Source organism: Thermochaetoides thermophila (assembly GCF_000221225.1).
Source record: "Thermochaetoides thermophila DSM 1495 unplaced genomic scaffold scf7180000011822, whole genome shotgun sequence".
In the NCBI taxonomy this organism is placed as follows: domain Eukaryota; kingdom Fungi; phylum Ascomycota; class Sordariomycetes; order Sordariales; family Chaetomiaceae; genus Thermochaetoides; species Thermochaetoides thermophila.
This window is the reverse complement of record NW_006383038.1, coordinates 16,429-37,430: the sequence shown is the minus strand read 5'-3', so window position 1 is coordinate 37,430 and position 21,002 is coordinate 16,429. Positions and strand designations below refer to the sequence as shown.

The window sequence follows — 21,002 nt, the reverse complement described above, 5'->3', positions numbered from 1 at the left end:
AAGCCCCATAGATGACCTTGTCATGATGCTGTCAAGAGCCAACACTACGACCTCACGACCATGTGGGACCGTTGGAGTGATCAGCTGGTTGGGGTAGTGGCCAATCAGGGACAGGGCTCCTCCTCCATCTCAAACGCTAACGCATCGCAAGGACTTCATCGCAGCATGATGCAACCCGACTCCAGTCGATTCGCAGGAGGCCTCGTTTGCTCTCAGCCTGGCTAAGCCAACATCAGTTGCATTAACGCTGCACCGTCCTGTCGAGAGGGTGCGACCTTGCCAGAAACGGATCGCCTGCATGAAAACACATGATTCTTAATGGTTGCATGCTGCACGACATCGACGTTAACCAGCTCTCCGTGGGCTCATCATTCACATTGTTTGTTTGTTTGTTTGTCGTTCTTTTAAGCCGTTGGTCCATGGCCATGTATCGAGACATGGAGCTGTCCCCACGTCCATCCAACTTCAATCCAACTCTGATCCTAGTCTCCCCCGCTTCGGTCATAAAGGTCGCCGTTCTCTCCGTGAGATGGATTGGAGCTTACTGATGGTTCTGTGGAAATTGCTTGGCTCAACTTGAAGAACCGAAACATGTGTCGAACATGGAACCTATACATTACTTTGTTGTTTTGGCTGCTTTCTGGGTTTGATATCGTTGTATTGTTAAACTCAAGGGCTGGAGGGCAATCAAGTACGGATGGGAGGATCATGTCAGAGCAAAAGGGGCCACATCACTGGCACGGATCTTGTCGCATGTGTAAAGGGAATAGAGATATAGTTAACAATAATGGATTGTTCTGACCATAGGAAAGGCTCAGTCATACCTGATGCTTAGTCTTGTTTTAACACGCTTATTCATTGTCTTGTACATGGGGACACCGAAGACTGTTTTACCTTACGTGTGCAATAGACCTTTCACATCGCTACGACGGAAGTTCCCGAGGGCAAGTTCAATGCCTACACCTTTAATTATGCAGCGCACTACTGTTAAGATACCAACCGTTCCCTGTTTTCTTCCTCTGATTCCTAGATCCAGCCAATCAGAGGAGGCGACGTTGGGATAAACCAATCAGGAGTGGTTAACCTGAGCGATTTGATACTGAACACCAAGGCTCTCGAGCATCCTCTCCGAGATGGCCCCCTCGAGCGCGGTCGTTCTCGCTGCTCTTAAAAGGGCCCGCGAGGAGAAGTTGAAGGAGCTCAACACCGTTATCTCCGTCACCGAGAAACTCCTGCGAGTCGTCGAGGACGTCGAGCGAAAACTTGAAGTGAGCCTGGAGAAGAAGATCGGAAAGCCCATTATTTCGAAGTTTCACTCTTTCTCATTCAGGCCACGCTGGCCCAGGGGACGCCGGTCTCACCTCCTCCCCCTTCGCCCCCGGAGCCCATTAGAATCCCGCAGAATCCGCTCTAACCCTCTCAAAACCCGACATCGGCGACCGCGACACAGAGTTCGGCCACCCCAGCCAACCAAGGTGTACCACGTTCATACGCCCAGGCAGCAACCACGGGACGGGCAGCCCCCAACCAACTAGACCCTCACAGACGGGCAATCCTGAGTCCCTCACAGCGAGGTATGAAGCGGCTTCGGAGGGACCCAGCCGTCGTGTCTTCCTCAGGGTCGACAGAGCCACCCAGACTAGCAGAAGGCCACCCCAGCCGGTATTATCACCCTCTTAGTCGAGAGGCTCAACTTCCCAAGGCGCGACATAGTCAAGGTTTACCCTGTGAATTCCGGCTTTGCGATCGAGGTATCCCACCCTGAGCTCCGTGAACCGTTTGCCGCTAAAGCCAGGGAGCTCAACTGTCGCATCGATTTGGAGATGCCGACCTACGCTTATCTTGTGAAGAACGTCCCGGAGTACATCTTAGCACATGACGGTAGCCGCAGGCACACCTACCCTTTGATCGCTGACGAGGTCGAGGCTGTCACTAAGAAGAAACTCAGCATACACGCAGTGAGGGACACACCAAGAGCATACCTTGTGGTCCTCACCAAGAAAGTCACACCGTTCATGATCTTCGACTCTGACCCATTTATTCTCCTGAAACGCAAAGTAAGGATCCATACTTGTGGAAGCTATTTCGGCTTCCATCATAAAGACAAGCGCCGCTCGAGCGCCCGTTGCGGGGAGTGCGGCGGCCCCCTCCACAACCACACTCAACACCTCGCGCTCCCCCAATGCCCTAATTGCCTCAGCCCGCCAGACCCGGGCACCAAGACTGCCCCGATAAGCCGAGGATCTGGCAAGGCAGGGTGATAAAGCTCACAGGCGCTCAGCGGAAGGCCGTTAGAAAGGCCGGCCAGGCGGTATATAGGGCTGCCCGAAGAAGCAGCCTCTAACTTCCATCGCCCGCGCCCTCCCCAACCGTCCCGCCACGACGCACCCTCTGGGGCCCCAAAAAGCTCGCTGACCCCGGCCAACTGGGACGAGGGTGACCTGCCCGACGCCCCACAAGCCCTTACCGAAGGGCTTCGGAGCCCCTGCAATCAGAGGTAAGGGAAACTGGCCCGGACTCCGGTATCCAGGGCCCAAACGCCTCTCCCACCAACCCCGGAGCCCCGGCCAACTCAACACCCCGCTCTGGGGGCGGCGGCAGGCCGAGGGTCCCCCATCCCCAGGGAAGAAGTCCGCAACAGGCTTCGGAAGGCATTCACCCTAGCGGCCTCCAGATGGCCAGAAGAGCCAGTGATCAAAGAGAGGTCTAGCGTCATCGACAAGAAATGCTGCGACTTCTCCCAGCTGGTGAATTTCGGGTACCCGCCTCTGGGAGAACAGGCTGGCGTCCACCCCAGTGGTTCTAGATGCCTTCTGGAGCTCCGAGACAGCGCGCTTCCTTTTAAAGAAGTGGTCCGAGCTCCGCAAGGAGAAAGAGACAGAGCACACCAGGAGGGTCAGGCTGAGGGGTCCGGGTCCCAGGCGCCCGGTCCCCACCAATCCGCCCCCCCCCCCCGGGCCCAGGACGCCGACGGTCAAGGGAACCACACGGAAGACTGCATAGTAGTCAGGACGGGCCTTGACTCAGACAATGACTCGGACCTGTACAGTTATCTCAGCCAACGTCCAAAGGTCCCTGGCCAACATCGACGGTGTCTTACAGAGGGCAGTTAGGCATCGTTATCAAGTGGTCTGTATCCAGAAGCCCCCAGTCTTTTTCGGCAAGGTAAGGAGGCATCCCGGCTTTACCCTGTACGCCGTTAACGACGGGGCTTGGATTTGGATTTTGGAATATATTTTCGACCGGCTTCACCCCCGGGGGCGCTGGGTCGTGCTCACGACGACGGCGAGCAATAGCTACACTACTATATACATGTCACACTGGGAAAAAAACCCGAGAGGGGGAAAACCTGTGCGGAAGAAGGTAGCGGAGGGAGGGGGGAGGAGGGGGGGAAATGGATACTCGGGAGGGGCAGAGACCTACTCCCGCAGAGCAAGTGGGATTTGGATCTCCAGCTTCGATACCGACTCCTCCGAGTCGGTGTCGGGCTCCCTGTCTTCGTAGCGCTGGACCCGCACGCGAAAGGGGGAACGAGGGGACCGTAACGTCGGAATGGGTTGTCCTGTGGACGCGTCGAACGCTTGACCAAGGAGCTCGATCTGGGAGGCTCTAGATGGGAACGGTTGAAAGAGAACCAGAAAGCCCTAGTATCGAGTCTCTCTGCTAGCGGGTTGTTAAACTTGGTGAGTGGACAAGAAAATAAGTGGCCTTTAGACACCAGTTGGCCGCATGGGCACTCCTTGAACGCCCCAGGAGGGTGTTAAAACCGCACGTGGTACTCCACGAATTCACCGTTGCCTGAGGCCTCTGCAAGCCATCGCGCGAGGTATTGCGGGGAAAAGCTCTCTGGAAACGGCTTCGCTGTGTGCCCGTCCCAACAGGCCGACGGAGACTTGTTGGCGCGCCACCAGCTCTTCATATCTGGGAAGGGTACCGGCGCCTTTTCGGGGGGTTTGGAGGGAGACCAAACCACGTTCTAGGTCCCATGCGACGCGACTTCCATCGGGGCTGGGCCCCGAGACCCGCTGCCGCCTGATGTAGGCGAGACCAGCCTTGGTAGGGGATCGGCGAAGTCGGACCTGAAGGGGTGGTCGGCTGGCAGCCCCTCGACACGGCTCCTCCACCGGGCTAACGACGGGGCGACCAGAGCTGTGGTCTATGTCGACCACCGATTCTCAGCATCTGCCCCTTTTCCCCCGAGCACGGCATAGTCTCAGTCTCACTGCAAGGACTTACCATCGTCAACGTTTACCTACATCCAAACATTGATATCGCTATTGAAACATGGCACAGCCTACGGTCCCTCCACATTGACCCCGACACTACAGTGGTGGTAGAAAATTTCAACACCCATCACCCCGACTGGGACTCCCGCACCTGCCCAAACTGAGGGCTTGGATAGCAGCCAGGGGCCGCTTCATCCACAGCCCGGGGGGGCTAACACATCGCAGCGGTGGGGTCATCGACTTTGGCCCTCGGCCCGGTTAGAGCTTTTACGGAGTGGGCCCACTGGGCCTCGGACCACCGGCGATGGTGGTCTCCATACCGAGCCGTCCCCCGAGCAGCTTCCCCCCTGGTGGTCGGAGGTGCTGGCTACCGCTAGGGAGACGGACCCCATAGTCTACCGCAACCTTTGTGAGAAGGCCAGGGTGAGTTTTTACAGGGAAGGTCGCCTCGGCCTCGTCCCCGGCGAAGTAGGGCAGAATACTTAGTTCTGGCCCCACAGACAACCTGCCCAACGGTGATGGTCGTTGACGGAAGGGTGATCTCGGGTACAGAGCAGGTAGCCGCTTACCTGGCCACCCAAGCCTTCCGTCCTGCGGGGGCGCAGGAGAGCCCCTGGCCAACCTGGTCCGGCCCCGCCTCTCCGAGTGGGCGGCCAAGCTAGTCGCACCCCCCGACTCCCCTTAAGAGACGACGCGTGGCCCCTCCAGACATGCGTGGGTGGTGGCAGGCTAACAAACCCCCCTGGGACGGGCACACAGCGAAGCCCTACCTCGAGAGCTTCTCCCGACAGTGCCTCTCCCGCTGGCTAGCGGAGGCCTCGGGCCACGGCGATAGCCTGGACTACCATGTGCGGTTCAACTACCCCCTGGAGGCGATAAAGGAGAGCCCCTGCGGCAGGGTCATGTTCAGGAGCCATTTCTTCTCCTGTCCCCTCACCACCTTCAACAACCCACTTGCTGATAGGCTGGACCCGAGAGCTTTCCGGTTCTCCTTCCAACTCTTCAGGTCCAGGACCTTCCAGATCGAGCTCTGAGGCCAGGCCTGGGACACCGCTACGGGCTCCCCATCCCGACGTGGCGCCCCCTCCCGGCTCCCCTCTGCGTGCCCAACCCCGGCCCCATGTGGGCAGCAACCCCGATAGCGACTCGGCCGAGCCGGTGTCACAGCTAGATTCATATCCCCGGGATCGCGCGAGACTGGCGCCCCCCCCCCGGACCCACGACACACAACCCCCTGCATGCCTTCCCCCTAATCCACACTAGTTTTGCCGCAGCGCGGGTCTTCCCCGGTGTTACATGTATGTAGGTTAAGAGGTAGCTATTGTCCGCCGTCATCGTGGATACGACCTAGCACCCTCAGGGGTGGGATCGGTTGAAAAATAGAATTTAATTCAATTCAATACTGTTAAGATACGTATGTTATCTTGCTTTAAGTTACAGATATTTGAATGCTCTTTGCAAGTGAACCCTCTACTTAAACCCCCAGGGAAGGAAGAAACAGATAAGTCATTTGAACTGACATGAGTTTAGGTCTTTAAGAGTGGATTAGGCCCGCAGAGGATGGCTCTCTGGAGACGGGACGGCACATGCCCGTGGCTGACTGCATTACCGAACATCAGTGAATTGATGTGGTATTCTGGGTCTCAGGTTGAGGTCAACCTAACTTCGTTAAGCCTCCTTATCTCTCGCGGATCCCTAATATCTCCACACACCGGGCGCCGCAGCCATGATTCGCCGCACTGTGGCTGTCAGCCCCATATTATTACTCGGTCTTGGAGCCAGCACTTACCATCATCCAGCGTCTTCTTCACAGGCGTGGCCTCGACGTGGAGATGCCACATCCACAAGCACCACAATGCGACCAGGGCATCCATCTCCTTCCGAGGAAGCGGCACTAAGATGCGCAGCTGGTGCTCTTGCTCCGTCTCCTCAGTTTCACCTGCCTTCCTGACTTGCTCCATCTGTCTCGCTAACAATCTACCCTCGGAATCGTGCCAGCACCATTCCTTGTCATGCTCTCTGCTCAACTGAAACACCGTCTCCCAATTTTTCTCCTTCAGCTTCTCCTTGTCTCCGCGCAGACGCCATATCGCCTGGTCATCCTCGGGCGGCACACGCACCACGCGAAACTTCTTCTTCCCAGGCAGGTATGGTGCCCAGAGACTCACCAGCACCTTTAGTTGACCCATGTTACGCTTCAGATTCGTCGTCGGCGGCGCAATGCGCGCGTCGAGCGGCACGTAATCGAACATCGGTGGTCGGTGAAGTAGCGTGTAGACGTCGCGCGCGCGGTGCGTCACTGAGGGCCCCACCAAGCCATCGCTGTTGTGTACGCGGTAATCGAGACGCTGGAAGTCAATGGACTCGGTCGCGCGGCCCTGTGCGTGGATAGCGCGCGAGAGCTGGTAGAGAGGATTTGACGACGGCGTGCCGCACGGCTGGACCGGGTAGATGAAGCGGCCGTGGAGGGTCAATATTGCTGGCGGGAGGATCTCATCTGGATCAGGAAGAGAAGGAGGGGCAGGATCATAGTCCGGAGGCGGAGCCGACAAATGGGGAAGGGATGGTGGTGGTGTGGATTTATCCATGATGGTCAATGTTGAGGTGAATAACACGAGTACGTAGGTGAAATGAAAATTGAAAGTTCTCAAGAGAGCTCGAGAACTCGAGATAAAAACTCAGTTATATACTAGCTTAAAAGCTTCACGCTTACAGGGCGCGCGCCAAGAAGCAAGTGCAAAATGGTCAATTCTGGTGCCTAGCGGACTTGGCAATGCCACCTAATGACGGTCCTCGAAACGTGGGTTGTCTGTCAGCACTGCCGCGATGTTTAATTTATGCTCCCGGGTGAAAAAAAGACGGGTACATATTCTACCCTGCTGCGTTCCAACAATGAAACGCGATCCGCAAAATCCCATTTGCCAACGATATTCTGCATTCACTGCGAATGGAACGAAGATGATGTCAGACATGACGGAAGCATCCATGGCTCCAACAACTGATGCTTGCTCACCTATCGATAAGAGTAAGCACCTGTATTCAATGTATTTTGGATACTCTTGCTCGCCGGGCGCCGTGGACAATGACTTAGTACCCTCAGTGGCGAAGCGGTCAAAAAATACAAATAAATAAGTGGTTGCTTTACAAGTATCCACTCAAAGCCCTCATGCAGTACGGCTAAGTACTTGCAGCAAACGCAGGTGGTTACAGGTAGCTGTTTGCATTCCTGAACAATAAATGGAGCGCGCGCAACAAGCTCGCTTTATTCTTCTCCAATTTGTTCTGGAACTTCGAGTTCTTTCGTATTCCATGAGCATACGAGCGAAGTTATGTCAAATATGGGCTCACTTAATCACCAGCAACACATTATCCCGGGTTTCGTATCGTAGGTTGAATCATTACTGGCAACGCGACGACACTTACCTTGCAGTCTTAACTGTCAATAAATGCTGACAATTCTGAAGGTGGTTCAGCAGTCCGCTCGTCGAGATTAAATTTCAGCATCAGAAATGCCTTAAAATCCATCGGGATATCCTCTTCCGTATCCCAATGTTAAAGGAGGAACTGCAGGCAGTAAAGCAGTGGGATCACAAGATCGATTTACCCTCGACATCTTACCAAGCTGGTCACGCTCTCGTCAACTACCTCTACTGTGGCAGTCTTGACTGTCATGGACATGGCTCAAACAATGGACCCCCTCCCCAGCAGAAGTTAGCATTGTTGCTGGAGATCTACGCTCTTGCGCGGACGTATGTTCTTCCTGGTCTAGAAGTGCTGGCCCGGGAAGAACTCGAGTCATTGGCCGCCAAATTTAGCCCATTCGAGCTCTTTGATGCCGCAAAGATTTCGTATCCCACATCTGTTGGTGATGACGTGTGGTTTCCAGGATTTGTTAAGGTTTGCATCAAAGCTGCATTGCAGAACCCGTCAAGTCTTCAGGTTGAGCGCAACCTAACGGACTATACCAATGGAGGATCATTGGTGAAACTGTTTCTATCGTGTGTTTGGGAAGTGCATATTGAGGAACTGCTAAAAGCTAAATTCCCATGCACCAGCTTTGCCAATGATGAAGCAGCGTCGGAGGCCAGCGATGACGCAATGATGCAACCGACACCAAGCGAAGTGACCTCAACGACGGAGCGGTCCCCAACTTCGACTTCACAATTAATGGTGACTCAGCAACATGAAGCCAAAGATGATTCCTCGCCGACTCCAGTTTACCGTGATCTTGTCAATCTGCTTGAACGTCTAAAGAAATGCTCGACCGAAACTGGTAAGATCCCTATATCATAAGGAGCCATACAAATGGATGCTTACGGCGATCCTTGTACTTCAGACCCTTATGACAAAGACTATCTGAAAGGGAACTGGAGATGGGGATGAGGATGAAGTTGTCCGACTGGTGGGTGATTGAGGTAAGCGTTTTGTGACACTTCAACTTCGACCAGCGCTGTTGCATGAGGAAGAGTTCTTTGACTCGTTGAGTCATCAAACAGGAACACATATTGGAGCCTGATTGCACACAGCTTGGAAGTTATGATGTATGTTTATTGTTGTTAATGTCAACAGAAAGCCTTATGTGTATGCCAGTTTAACAAACCGTCAAAGACGACCGGCCTTGTGGCCCTCCACGATTGACAACGCCTGCCTGATAGCCTCTTCAATGTCATAGTGCCAAACCCGATGAAACAGCCTCTCCATCTCGGCGACAAACTTTTGTGGGTCGCCAGAGACTTCGGGCCTGCGCCAGTGAAACAGCTCACACGACTCACGCGTCATATGGACGACCTCTTGGGTACGTTCGTACCTCAGTGAATTGAATGCCTCAAGTGCTTTTTCGACTAACCATTCGCCCCCTCCTGCTGCTCTGGCAATCACTTCACTCAGTACCAGTGCATCCTCAATGCCCATACCAGCACCAGCTCCAAGATGTGGACCAGACGCATGTGCGGCATCTCCCGCTATGCAGATCCTGCCTCGATGGTATTGCGGGGCTGGGTTTTCAGCCATGTCAAAGATGGCCCACTTGTCGAGGCGCTCGGGAAAGAGTCGTACAATTTTGTGTACTGTATGGCTGTAGAAGCCGCACTCTTCGGTGAATGCGCGTTCGAGTTCCTCGCGTACGCTCGGTGCGGTGTGATGGCTACCCGGGGCGAGTGGCCAGCGTGATGGGTCGGGAGAGCCGTTCTCGGACACGACAGCAAGCATATTGAGTTGAGTGTTATTGCCGACAGGGTAAGTGATGATGTGCGCGCCGGGGCCGATGTACATGAAGCGGGTGGACGGCTTGTAAGGTCCTAGGGAGGCCACCGCAGCGGACATTGGGGCCAGGGCACGAAAGCAGTACTTTGCCGTGTATGAGGCATGTGCAGCCGGTGAGCCAGGCGGCAAGATGAGTTGGCGAACGCGCGAGCGGATACCATCACAACCGACAACGACAGAGGCATGGGCGGTGCTACCGTCCTGGAAGTGTAATGTCAAGGGACCCTTCTCCGGTTCCTCGATGTCTCGGATCTCCTTTCCAAATTGCACGGTATCCCGGGGCACTAGCTTGGCCCATTCTTCGAGAATGTCCTGGCGGCGACCGCCCTGAAAGCCATTCTCACCAACGAACAGACGACACAGCAGGAGGTCATCGGGGCGACAACCGTCAATCCACTGGAAGTAGTCCTTGCCGTTTGGATTGGCCACACGCTTGAAGGCTGGCAACACTTCAGGATGAATCCTGAGCATGGCTCGCTCCGCGTTTGGGCTAAAGCCGATTCCCGCGCCGATCTCACGATAGCCCGGCGAGCGCTCGTATATAGTGTAACGCACACCCCGATGCAGGAGTGCGAGGGCTAAGTTGACGCCGGTAATGCCGGCGCCGATGATGGCGACGTGAAACTCCGATTTGCTGCTATCGGTCATGGCTGGATAAATTGCATAGTGCGATGAACTGTTAACAGGGTCGCTTGTTCTTGATGAAAGTGCCGGGGTTAAGTCTCGGTCTCGAGTGGGGAGTCCGTCAGCTACCTTAGGCCTTCCTTCCGTGTAACACATATCGCACCCCCTCGGCCTGCCTTAGACTTCAGGTTCTCTCCTGTCTTGACGACTGTTTTCCATGAAAGCCACAGGCTGACAAGTCAACATGACCAAAGAGGCCGGCGAGAAAGTGTTGTTGACAGGTAAGGATCGCTATCTCTCGCTACGGCATGGCTGACAAGTGCAGGAGGAACGGGCTTCATCGCATCGCACGTTCTCGACTGTCTACTGGATCATGGGTATGTCACGAACGAAACAACATGATCAAAACTGACTCAACAGCTATGAGGTGGTGGTGACGGCAAGATCCCCGGAAAAAGGGCAGCGAATTCTAGAGTCGACCCGCGAGAGCCTGCGCACCCGCGTCTCGTATGTTGTGGTCGAGGACGTTGCTGAAGAAGGCGCCTTCGATGAGGTAAGCACTGCAAGGCTCGAGTCAACTCCAACTGACGAGTTAGGCTGTCAAAGTTGCCAAGTTTGCCTATGTTGTTCATACAGCATCGCCGTACAAGCTGCACTTCAATGACCCTGTGCACGATTGTCTTGATCCAGCCATCAAAGGAACAACGGGGATATTGCGATCTATTAAAAAACATGCACCATCGGTCAAGCGTGTCGTGGTCACGTCCTCCTCTGCAGCAATGCTTCAGGTTGGCGATCCGCCACAACATCCAGCAGTGTATAACGAGTCGAGCTGGTGCAATGTGACGTGGGAGATGGCGATGGATCAGAGGTACACGTACCCAGCCAGTAAAGTGAGACAGTTTCAGACCAGTTCTCCGACTTTAATTGTATCTTCTGCTAATAACGAGCTAGACTTTTGCCGAGTCGGCGGCGTGGAAATTTGTGGCAGTCGAATCTCCGGGCTTTGACCTCGTCGCCATCAACAACACGTACACGTTCGGACCGATCCCTCGTAGCCTAGCCGGCCTGGAAGCACTCAACACGTCCAACCACCGGATACGCGACCTCGTGCATGGCCATTGGTGCGAGCTGGGTGTACCGGCAACCTATCCCGTCTTCACCTTTGTTGACGTGCGAGACGTTGCATTGGCACACGTGCGTGCACTGACAGTGCCGGAGGCAGGGGGAAAGCGGTTTTACGTGGTTGGCGGCTTCTTTTCGAACCCTCGGCTAGTGCAGATCGTCCGACAGCACTTTCCAGAGTTGAAGAACCGGCTGCCTGAGGAAACCACAGTCACAGACGATTTCCCAGAAAACCACTGGAAGTTCGACAATCGGCGGTCGAGGGAGGTGCTGGGGATCGAGTACACGAGCTTGGAAGAGAGCGTCGTCGACACCGTCAGGTCGATCTTGGAATTTGAGAGAGTGTAGCGAGGCATGAGCAAGACCTCTCCATTAGGTGCATGGATTAACCAACCAGCGTTCTTTAGTCGGCGACTCTTGTTCTTGAACGGAGTTTCAGTGCATGTGACTTGAGCTATTGAAAGCCCGGGGTCGAAGGATCGATGCTGCTGTGCCATTCTTAATCAAAGCTCCGAAGCTAACGCAGGTGTTTGACTTGGCGTGTTTCTAAAAAGAACATCAAGATCTGCGCAATTACACTAGGTGTTATTTGACAATCTGTCTGGGTTTCTAGCCGAGGTCGGCTCGCTTGAGGATCATTACGATGACCAGGGCTGCACAGCTCAGACGTCATGCCGTCAGCTTGCTGTGCCATGATCCTTGTTTCAGCGCAATTGGACCTCCAGTGCCCCGCATCTCAAAGCTAACCTGGGAAGGCTGCACCTGAACATGTTCCATGCAGAGTGCAGATAACGCCCCGACTGTAAGGAAGCTTATGAGGCGATCCTGATCAACATGGGGAGAGGCACTGGACTTGTCACCCTGTGCCAGGAAGCCATCGGCTCGCTCAATTGCTAAATACTGGTGTTGGGCCACCAAACCATGGTTGACAGCTGTTTGTGCAACGCCCGGCTGCCCGTTACTTGCGACGGGCGGAAGCAAGTCAGCGATTGGCATCACGCATCGTAAACAGAGCAGCATGGGTGTTGACGGGTGATAACTACTGGGTGCTGCGCGTTCAAACTCGCAACAAATGCCCGTACCAAGTATATAACGATAGCGCCAGGAGAGGAGACATTAGTCAGATATGTCAAACAGCCTTTTGAACTCCCCCGTTCTGGGCTGGCCGTTGAGCAGATTCAAGATTTTCTCTTAGGGCGTATCGTAGGCTCGCAACGTTAATCCTGAAACTAGCTTAGGCTGGTGGAACTGGAGGCGTCCGTTTCAGTGTTCCCTTGCTGTAGTGACGTGGGTGGCTTAGTCGGGCGATTGTAGACAGCACCAGGCACAATGACGAGTACAAAAGTAGCCAAAATGTTCGGAGGGGGCGGCTGTGGAGCGACAGGAGGGAGAAGGAGCCGTGATGGTGGGCATTAAGGCACGGCTCGAAATGCAGGATGGTGCAGCCGAGCAACAGCGTCTTCGAGTCTCGGCTTCAACATCTTGACGCCTATCTTAGTTCGCCAAAGTGCCGGCGCTCCCCCCGCATTCAAAATCCATGCGCTCGCTAGTCTGTGCGTGCAGCAACAGTCTTTCCTTTCCAAGCTACCTCCGATTTGAGATCGGATTTCAGGACCCGAACATTGACAGTTCAACCCTCCCACCGACACAGCTGTTTGCCGTGATTCTCCGGCCCTGGGCACCCCCTTACAGGGGCTCGATTTATATCGAGCCTTTCCGTGTCTTCCGCCTTGACCACCACGCCCTCCAACTCCTCAGCTTTCGGGGACTCATCTCTATCGTTACGTATACTGAGCATATAGGCAGAGTGCCTTGACCACATGTCGACAACTGACTGCAGACATGGTCATTAGCAAAGCATGTTGTGACAGACCGCCAGACCCGGAAATTGCAACGTTGCAATCATGAGTATCAATCTGGTCCTAGACGATGACCTGCGCGACCAGCTTGTCGCGTGGAACAGGTGGGGGGCCGTTGCGGGCGGCCCACAATCTTCAAGCTCTTCCCGGGACTCGGTCGTCGAACTCTGCCGCCACGCATCAGCCCTCAAGACACAACACGCCCACGACAGCCAGCGCAGCTCGGTGCAGACGGTCAAATACGTTGGCCGAGATGAAGGGATCCACGAGTTCACCAGCAATATCCATCACACCTCCACCCAAAATCATGATGCTGGCAGCAGCGCGGATCGCCCGGACCCAAGGATCTCGACCGTAGCTAGCGATCCAACCTTGACGTTGCAAGACCCGGCAAAACTATCGCCCCCGCTCCTGGCCTCAGCGTCACCCCAATCAGCAACGACAATAACGTTTTGCAGGATATCACGGTTTCCTTGTGCCCACCCATGTGACGTGCCTGACCTGGTGTGCGAGAGCGACACCACTCTGTCCCTCTCGACCTGCTCCGAAGATCCTGGAACACCCAACCTCGACGACCTCTTCCTGCCACTCACCCAACTTAGTCTTCCCGACCTCCATCTAGGAGCGTTTGAGCCGATCAGTATGGTTCCTGCTGGAGACGAAGACATTGATGACGGGGCATCGATGACCCCAACCGAGATTTCCTTTGCAGAAAGCTCCGAGGGCGTCAGGCTTCCTACCGCAGAGAGCGCCCCGCAGAGCATCAAGTCGCTTGAGAATGGCTCACAGACTTCGGGACCAGTGAAGCTGTTTCGGCTTCGAACTAGCGCGCAAAAATCCTCAGAGATGCCGCTACCGCTGCCATCCGAGCCCAACCGTATTTCGAAGTTGTTGCGCATGCCTTGGGTACCTGATGACAAAGCCCCGACTGTGTTTGGTGTCGACTTGAAGGAGAGCGTGCGCCTTGCGCCCATGAAGATCAGGATATTGCACAAAGGCCGCAGTACCTCGTACCGCACATATCCGACTTGCGTGTACAAGTGTTGCGAATTTATACGAGCCAATGGTGAGCTTCAACGCCCTTGGCACTTGTTGTGATTGATATGGAACTTCTAACGTTAATGGAAGCACACCGGGACGTATTTCTCTCTCCCGGTGACCCTGCGAACATCGCCGCGCTCAAAGCGCTATTCAACCAGGCCCCATCATACGGCCTGCACTTTCGCTTCGAGGATTACGATTACACTGTACATGACGCTGCGCGACTCGTGCTTTTGTTCCTTGAGGAATTACCAAAGCCTTTGATTCCCGCGTCGGTTTTCAAATCATGGATCTTGCTTGGCAAGCAGTATGGCGCAATTGAACCGTCTTGTCCACGTGTCGAGACTGGTCTCGACTTTTGGACGGAAGCGCTCAACCGACTGTCCACGCCTGCCCGCAATCTGACCAAACTGTTGTTGACGTTGTTTGCCGAAGTCTTGCTGGACGCCCATGGGACTATCCACGAGGCCCACGCCCGGCAGCTTGCCTCCGCAGTTTCTCGAGCACTGTTTCATCAAGAAATGCATACGGCAGAGGAAAATAGGATAAAAGGCCGCCGGCGACACACGACGTCGACTAAGCGCAATGTTCAGCCCACACTCGCCCTGGCCTTTCTCATCCAGAAGCGCGGTGAGTATGTCTCATCGCTCCGCGGGCTGACCAGCGGGAAGGGAGACTCAGAGCTCTTTTTGCCCAGCACAAAGGAAATCATGGAGTGGAGGGGAAAGTCCGAGAAGTAAGTAGGTCTTGGATGAATTGGCGATGGTTGTCGTTTTAGATGAAGTGATACCCCTTTGAAACGATGTTGTATCGGCGTTGGTTGCGCGACTTGTACTTGCATAGTAATTATAATGCTGAACAATGCATACTGCGTTTTACATAAAGACAGTGTTTCCATCTCGGGCGGCCCGGGATTCAACACCGCCAGCGTGATATGATACCAAATTACGTGCCGCCGAGCGTGGCAAGTGGAGAAGATAAGCCACGATAAAATAAGGAGAGTCCTCGGATAGTCGCCAAATCAAGAGCTGGATTATACCCTGGACGACAGCAGACAGATTGGTAATTGTGAGTGGATGCGATTGTACAAGCATTGCAGGAGCTTCGATTAACCAGTGCCTAGGTACTTCACTGCCGGAAGGACGAAACCACATTGGCACTGCAGCAAGGAGTCAGGTAAGGTGTCCGAGACCAGCAATAAGATGCCAACCGGTTGCAAATGCGGCTCTCAGAGTGATATTTCCGGCGTGGAGGACGATCCCAACCCCGTGGCTATGGTGGCTGGCCGGCCTGTACCCGGAGTATCTGCTGGATAGAGAGCGAGCTCGGTGGATATGCCGTGCCGAGATGTTACCGGCCAACCACCCCCTGCAGGCTAGGCTCTCCCGATCCCCTACCGCGGCTGGTCCCGTCTGCACCAAGCAGCATCAGGTCTAGGGGCCCGGCCCCAATGGGAGCCCCGATGCCCAGGTACCGGGTGTGGTCTCGGCCTCTCCCCTGAAGCCCCAAGGAAATGTCAGGTGCCTTCCCCGGATATGAGGAGCTAGTGGCAAGCTAACAGGTCCCCCTCAGCCCGCTGGGACGGACATACGGCCAAATCCTTTCTTGAGAGATTTTCCCGGCAATGCCTCTCCCTGGCTTGCGGAGGCCTCAGGCCATGGTGATTTCCTGGAGTACCACGTACAGTCTAACCATCCCCCAGAGGCGACCAAAGAGTGCCTTTGTGGCCGAGTGCTATCTAAAGACCACTTCTCTTCTTGCCCCCTTGCTTCAACAACACGCTCGCGGGGAGGCTGGACCCGAAAGCCTTCTGGTCCTCCTTCCAACTGTTCAGATCTGAGGCCTACCAGATCGAGCCCCAAGGCCAAGCCTTCAATGCTGCCATGGGGCAACCCATATTGACGCTGCGATCCCCCGGACCCCTCCTCCGTGCTTGAGCCCAACACTACAGAGATAGAGAGCTTGACATTGACTCTTCTGAGTCACTGTCTGAGTTGGAGATCCAAATTCCCAAGCCGCACGGGGGTAGCCCCGTCCCAACCTTGGCAAAACCCTCACCCTTCCTTCCTCTTTGCTCTCACGAATTTTATCCTCGACGCAGGATTTTTCCGCAGTGCAACATTTACATAGTCCAGTATGTAGCTTTTGCTCGCCGTCGCCGTGAGCACGACCTAGGACCCTCACGGGTGGAGCCAGTCGAAAAATAGAATTCAAATTCAAATCCAGATGCCAACGAACTCCTGGGATTGCCCATTCGGCGTGCCCTGCAATTGCCAATGCAATGATGCGTGGAATTTTGATCCCACAACTTCCCTACTTCGTCTCACTGGGTACTTATTGGGTGCAAGAGGTGTGTATGTATGTATATTTTTGACCACTATCTACCCTATCTAGGTACTCTGGTCGTGCCCGCGACGGCGGGCAATAAGTTACCGAGTACATTGAGCGGGGAAACCCCCCTTTCCGGGGAAAACCTCGTGCGTAGCTTGTGCCCGCTGATCCAGCTGGTCCAAGCGGGGAAGGTGGGAGGTTGTGCTGGTCGAAGACCGGTTGAGTAGCTTGTACCTGCTGGCCCAAGCGGGAGAAGTAGGGGTTAAGCTGATTAAAGACCAGGGGAATGAGGTGGAGTGGGCCGAATTTGAACAGGCAATCTGCTGGGCCATAGCAGGTTCTTTCAGGCGCAACGCACTTCAATTGCACCATCCCCTTGGGCGCACGAGGTGATTTTGTTGACGCAGCACCGGTCGTTGTGTCAACGCGGAATCACTCGAAGGGATTGTATGAAGTGAGCAACTTCTCTCAAAAGGGCCCGCCCTGCCGCCCAGGCGGAGCCCAAGCAGGAGGAACATATTGAGGACTGCATTGTCGTCAGAACCAGCCTAGACTCCAGTGATGAGTCGGACCTGTAAGATTATCTCAGCTAACGTACAAAGGTCCCTAGCCAACATCGACGGTGTCCTCCAAAGGGCAGTGAGACACCGGTATCAGGTGGTGTGCGTCCAGGAGCCTCCGGTTCTCTTCGGCAGAGTTCGACGTCACCCAGGTTTCACACTTTACGCTATCGACGACAGAGCCACCAGGGCCGCGATCTACGTTGACCGGCGGCTCCTGGTCTCGGCCCCAACCGCTCCCGAACACGGGTTAGTTACCGTATCCCTCCAAGGGATCACTATAGTCAACGTCTATCTACATCCCAATTTCGACATCGCCATTGACTCTTGACGTACCCCTCGCTCTCTTCAGATCGATCCCAACTCTTTCATTGTAGTGGGAGACTTCAATGCCCATCACCCGGACTGGGACCCTCGTGCATGCCCCAACCCTAAGGGCGACATGGTCAGGACGTGGATCGCCACGAGGGGACTGCACATCCTCAACCCGGAAGGCCCTACGCATCGCGGAGGCGGAGTCATTGACCTCGCCCTTGGCCCGGCCCGAGCCTTCGCAGAGTTCGCCCACTGGGCCTCCGATCACCGCGCGCTGCTCGTTTCGATCCCCAGCCGTTCCCCAAGCCGCCTGCCCCCACCCAAACGTCTCCCTAAGGCCCGTTTCGAAGAGGTAGCCCATCTACTGAAGTCTCTCCTCCCCCCAGCTCCGGTTACCTTTGACTCCCGGGAGGAGCTCGAGCAGTTCGCGTGGGATGTGTTCGATACCCTTGCCGGGGTGGCAGGCCGTTTTCGATCCGCCCCGACAAACACACGAAAAGCGCTCCCTGGTGGTCGGAGGTGCTGGCTACGGCTAGGGAGATCGACCCCATAGTCTATCACAAGCTCTGTAAGGAGGCTAAGGTAAACTTCTACAGGGAGAAAGTTTCCTCGGCCTCGACCCCGGCGGAGTGGGGCAAGATACTGAGATGGCGCTTCGATCATTCGGACGACCGACCCACCGTCTTGGTCGTGGACGGGAGGGTGATCTCGGATACGGAGCGGATGGCGGCTTACCTCGCTACACAAGCCTTCCGCCCCGCAGGGGCCCAAGAGGGTCCTCGCCCGGTTTGGCTCGGTCCTCGTCTTCCCCCTGAGTGGGCAGCGAGGCTCGCCGACCCGTCCAGCGACGACGAGCTCAGGGACGCCTTCCTCGGAGCCACATCAAACACACCCGGCCTCGATGGAGTGCCCCTGGCCTTTCTCAGACATGCTTGGGAGCTCGTGCGCCCAGCTGCCCGGGCCATCGCCGAGGGCTGCATAAAATGGGAGCTTTCCCCAAGGCCTTTAAACAGGCGACAGTGGTCACCCTCTCAAAACCCGGGAGGGATCCCCGATCGTACAAGGGCTGGCGGCCGATCACCCTACTGTCGACTTTCGGCAAAGGTGTAGAGAGGCTTCTGGCCCGAAGAATGACGGCAGCGGCGCTAAACTCGGGGCTTCTCCCCCCAGACGTCGCGGGGGCTGTCCCATCCAGGTCCGCACTGGACCTTGTCCAGGCGCTCGTACACGACGCGGAGACCATGTCGAGGCAAGGCTACCATGGGCTCCTGGTCACCCTGGATGTGGACTCAGCCTACCCCTTTGTCCAACCGCCGATCCTCCGCGAGGTTCTGGCAGACCAAGGTTGGCCACGCTAGCTGCGCGAGGCAGCAGCCGATTTTTGCCAGGACCGCCGTTTTCCCTTCCAATGGGCACAATTTAGTTTTCAGTCGGACTCGGGCCTCCCGCAAGGGCCCCCATGGTCCCTAATACTGTTCTTCCTGTACTCTCTGCCAATCATAACCCCCTCACAACAGGGGTCTTCGTTTATGTACATGGACGACCATGCGCAACTGTCCTGGAGTAAGCACCCGATTCAACTGGCCCACCATGCCTCCCTTAGGGTCAGTCAGTTATGCGCTAAGGCCCGGGAGCTCGGCCTCAGGATCGACCCAAGCAAGACGGAGGTCCTCTACATCCCTCCCCGCGGGGCCCGGGCGAAGCGAAGTAGGATAGACCCCGCGAGGATCTCAACTCAGGTCGAGGGAGTGTCCCTCTCCCCGAGAAAGTCCATCAAGTGGCTAGGAGTCTCGCTAAACCCCAAGCTCAGCCCTGTAACTCACGCTGCTGCCAGAGCATCGGCGACGGCCTCGGTGGTAGGCTTGATCAAACGCCTATCCAACACGAGCCTTCGGGGCCTTCCCCCCATTGGCAGGCCCCAATATTTTCAACGCAGTCGTCACCACCTCTCTCCTGTACGGCATGGTACAACTCGATACAGGCCCGACTAGGGCCGGGGCTAACGGTCGCCTAATTCCATCCATACTCGCGACGGTTTTGTCATCTCTCGCCAGGGTTGCAAACGCGGCTCTGAGAGCGATTTTCCCGGTGTGGAGAACGATACCGACCCCGTGGCTCTGGTGGCTGGCTGGTTTTACCCGGAGCACCTGCTTGACAGGGAGCGGGCACGGTGGAGAAGCCGGGTCGAGATGTTACCGGCTAATCACCCTCTGCATGTAAGGCTTGTCCAACCCCCTTACCGCTGTTGGTCCCGTTTGCATCAGGCAGCTTCTGGCCTCGGGGCTAGGCCCCAGTGGGAGCCCAAACGCCTAGGCGTCAGGGTGTGGCTCGGCCTCCCCCTCGACGCCCCCAAGAGACGCCGAGTGCCTCCCCCAGATATGCGTGGATGGTGGCGGGCTAACAAGCCTGCGTCGGCCCTTTGGGATGGACACACAGCCAAGCCCTTCCTCGAAAGGTTCTCCCGGCAGTGTCTCTCCCGCTGGCCAGCGGAGGCTTCGGGCCATGGCAACTTCTCAGAATACCACGTGCGATTTAACCACCCCCGGGGGGGCGCTAAAGGAGTGCCCCTGAGGCAGAGCAGTGTCTAGAGGCCACTTCTTCTCCTGCCCCCTCGCTACCTTTAACAACCCGCTCGCGGGCAGGCTGGACCCGAGGGCGTTCCGGACCTCTTTCCAACTATTCAGGTCCAGGGCCTCCCAGATCGAACTTTGGGGCCAAGCCTGGGATGCCGCCACTGGGCGCCTTATCCCAACGTTGAGACCCCTTCACCTCCCCCTACGTACGCGACCCCAGTCCCACAGGGGCATCGACCCCGACACCGACTCGTCGGAGTCGGTGTCGGAGCTGGAGATTCACATCCCCGGGTTCGTACAAGTGTGAACCTCCCATTCAATCCAGGACACACAACCCCCCCCACCCCCCCTTTGGCTTACACCGGTTTTGCCTCAGTGCAGGCTTTTCCTCCGGTGTTGCTTGTATATAGGTTAGTTTTAGTAGCTATTGCCCGCCGTCACCGTGGGCACGACCTATCACCCTCAGGGGTGGATCCGGTCGAAAAAATAGAATAACTTCTCTCAAGAGGAGCACGGCTTGTTTCCAGAAATTTCCCAGAACTGTCAGGTCCATGGTACGAAAGATAGATCACAAATGGACAATATCTGACACGAAGCGTGCAGCTGCTGAAAAAGACAAAGATATTCCAAGGGAAGAGAGACGCGCTGGGTGTGCGGACCGTGTATGCTGTGTCCTGGTCGATTAATTGGTCGTGGGGTGTAGATTCCACTACGTGCAGGACCCGTTGTTGACCCTTGCAAATGGTTAACGATTCTGCCCAATCAGATGCGGCTTGGCATATTTACCTGCGTCGCGGACCCGAGCAACGTCTGCCTAAACTGCAGACTGCGTACTCGAGTCCTCACTCTCCTCCCACACTTTCTCCCTCTCCCATCTTCCCTAACACTCCTTACGACCAATAACGTTACTCATCGATTCTCATGCGACCTCAACAGGAAGCAAATATCGCACTCTCAGCTCAGTCGCGCGCCCGTGGGGCCGCTGTGTTTACGATCTGCGCATCGCCGCCGATCTTGCAACATCGACGTATCGATTAAAACACAATCTTATCAATGTTTCTCAGCCCGCTATTTTAGAGCAGTTTG

At 55.7% G+C, this 21,002-nt stretch overlaps 6 protein-coding genes across 6 annotated transcripts; 4 read left to right on the top strand and 2 right to left on the bottom strand.

The window, feature by feature from the left end:
• Positions 1–1,133: 1,133 nt before the first annotated feature.
• On the top strand, positions 1,134–2,261 carry CTHT_0064660 (uncharacterized protein; the record flags this gene model as incomplete). Its single annotated transcript, XM_006696707.1, has 2 exons — positions 1,134–1,268; positions 1,644–2,261. 2 exons carry the CDS (start codon positions 1,134–1,136, stop codon positions 2,259–2,261), a joined length of 753 nt encoding a protein of 250 aa, XP_006696770.1.
• A 3,660-nt stretch (positions 2,262–5,921) lies between these two features.
• CTHT_0064650 (uncharacterized protein) lies at positions 5,922–6,814 on the bottom strand (the record flags this gene model as incomplete). Its single annotated transcript, XM_006696706.1, has 2 exons — positions 5,922–5,965; positions 6,016–6,814. The coding sequence occupies 2 exons, from the start codon at positions 6,812–6,814 to the stop codon at positions 5,922–5,924; spliced, it is 843 nt and encodes a 280-aa protein (XP_006696769.1).
• A 961-nt stretch (positions 6,815–7,775) lies between these two features.
• On the top strand, positions 7,776–8,609 carry CTHT_0064640 (uncharacterized protein; the record flags this gene model as incomplete). The annotated part of the gene is made up of 3 exons (XM_006696705.1): positions 7,776–8,224; positions 8,282–8,499; positions 8,563–8,609. 3 exons carry the CDS (start codon positions 7,776–7,778, stop codon positions 8,607–8,609), a joined length of 714 nt encoding a protein of 237 aa, XP_006696768.1.
• Positions 8,610–8,828: 219 nt separating this feature from the next.
• CTHT_0064630 (uncharacterized protein) lies at positions 8,829–10,136 on the bottom strand (the record flags this gene model as incomplete). Its single annotated transcript, XM_006696704.1, has 1 exon — positions 8,829–10,136. One exon carries the CDS (start codon positions 10,134–10,136, stop codon positions 8,829–8,831), a length of 1,308 nt encoding a protein of 435 aa, XP_006696767.1.
• Positions 10,137–10,356: 220 nt separating this feature from the next.
• Positions 10,357–11,585, top strand: CTHT_0064620 (cinnamyl-alcohol dehydrogenase-like protein; the record flags this gene model as incomplete). Its single annotated transcript, XM_006696703.1, has 4 exons — positions 10,357–10,393; positions 10,441–10,489; positions 10,557–10,665; positions 11,067–11,585. 4 exons carry the CDS (start codon positions 10,357–10,359, stop codon positions 11,583–11,585), a joined length of 714 nt encoding a protein of 237 aa, XP_006696766.1.
• Positions 11,586–13,141: 1,556 nt separating this feature from the next.
• CTHT_0064610 (uncharacterized protein) lies at positions 13,142–20,223 on the top strand (the record flags this gene model as incomplete). The annotated part of the gene is made up of 14 exons (XM_006696702.1): positions 13,142–14,162; positions 14,225–14,873; positions 15,303–15,438; positions 15,710–15,817; positions 16,252–16,271; positions 16,642–16,805; positions 17,079–17,317; positions 17,381–17,781; positions 17,844–18,285; positions 18,357–18,671; positions 18,861–19,199; positions 19,398–19,559; positions 19,608–19,868; positions 20,137–20,223. The coding sequence occupies 14 exons, from the start codon at positions 13,142–13,144 to the stop codon at positions 20,221–20,223; spliced, it is 4,344 nt and encodes a 1,447-aa protein (XP_006696765.1).
• Positions 20,224–21,002: the final 779 nt, after the last annotated feature.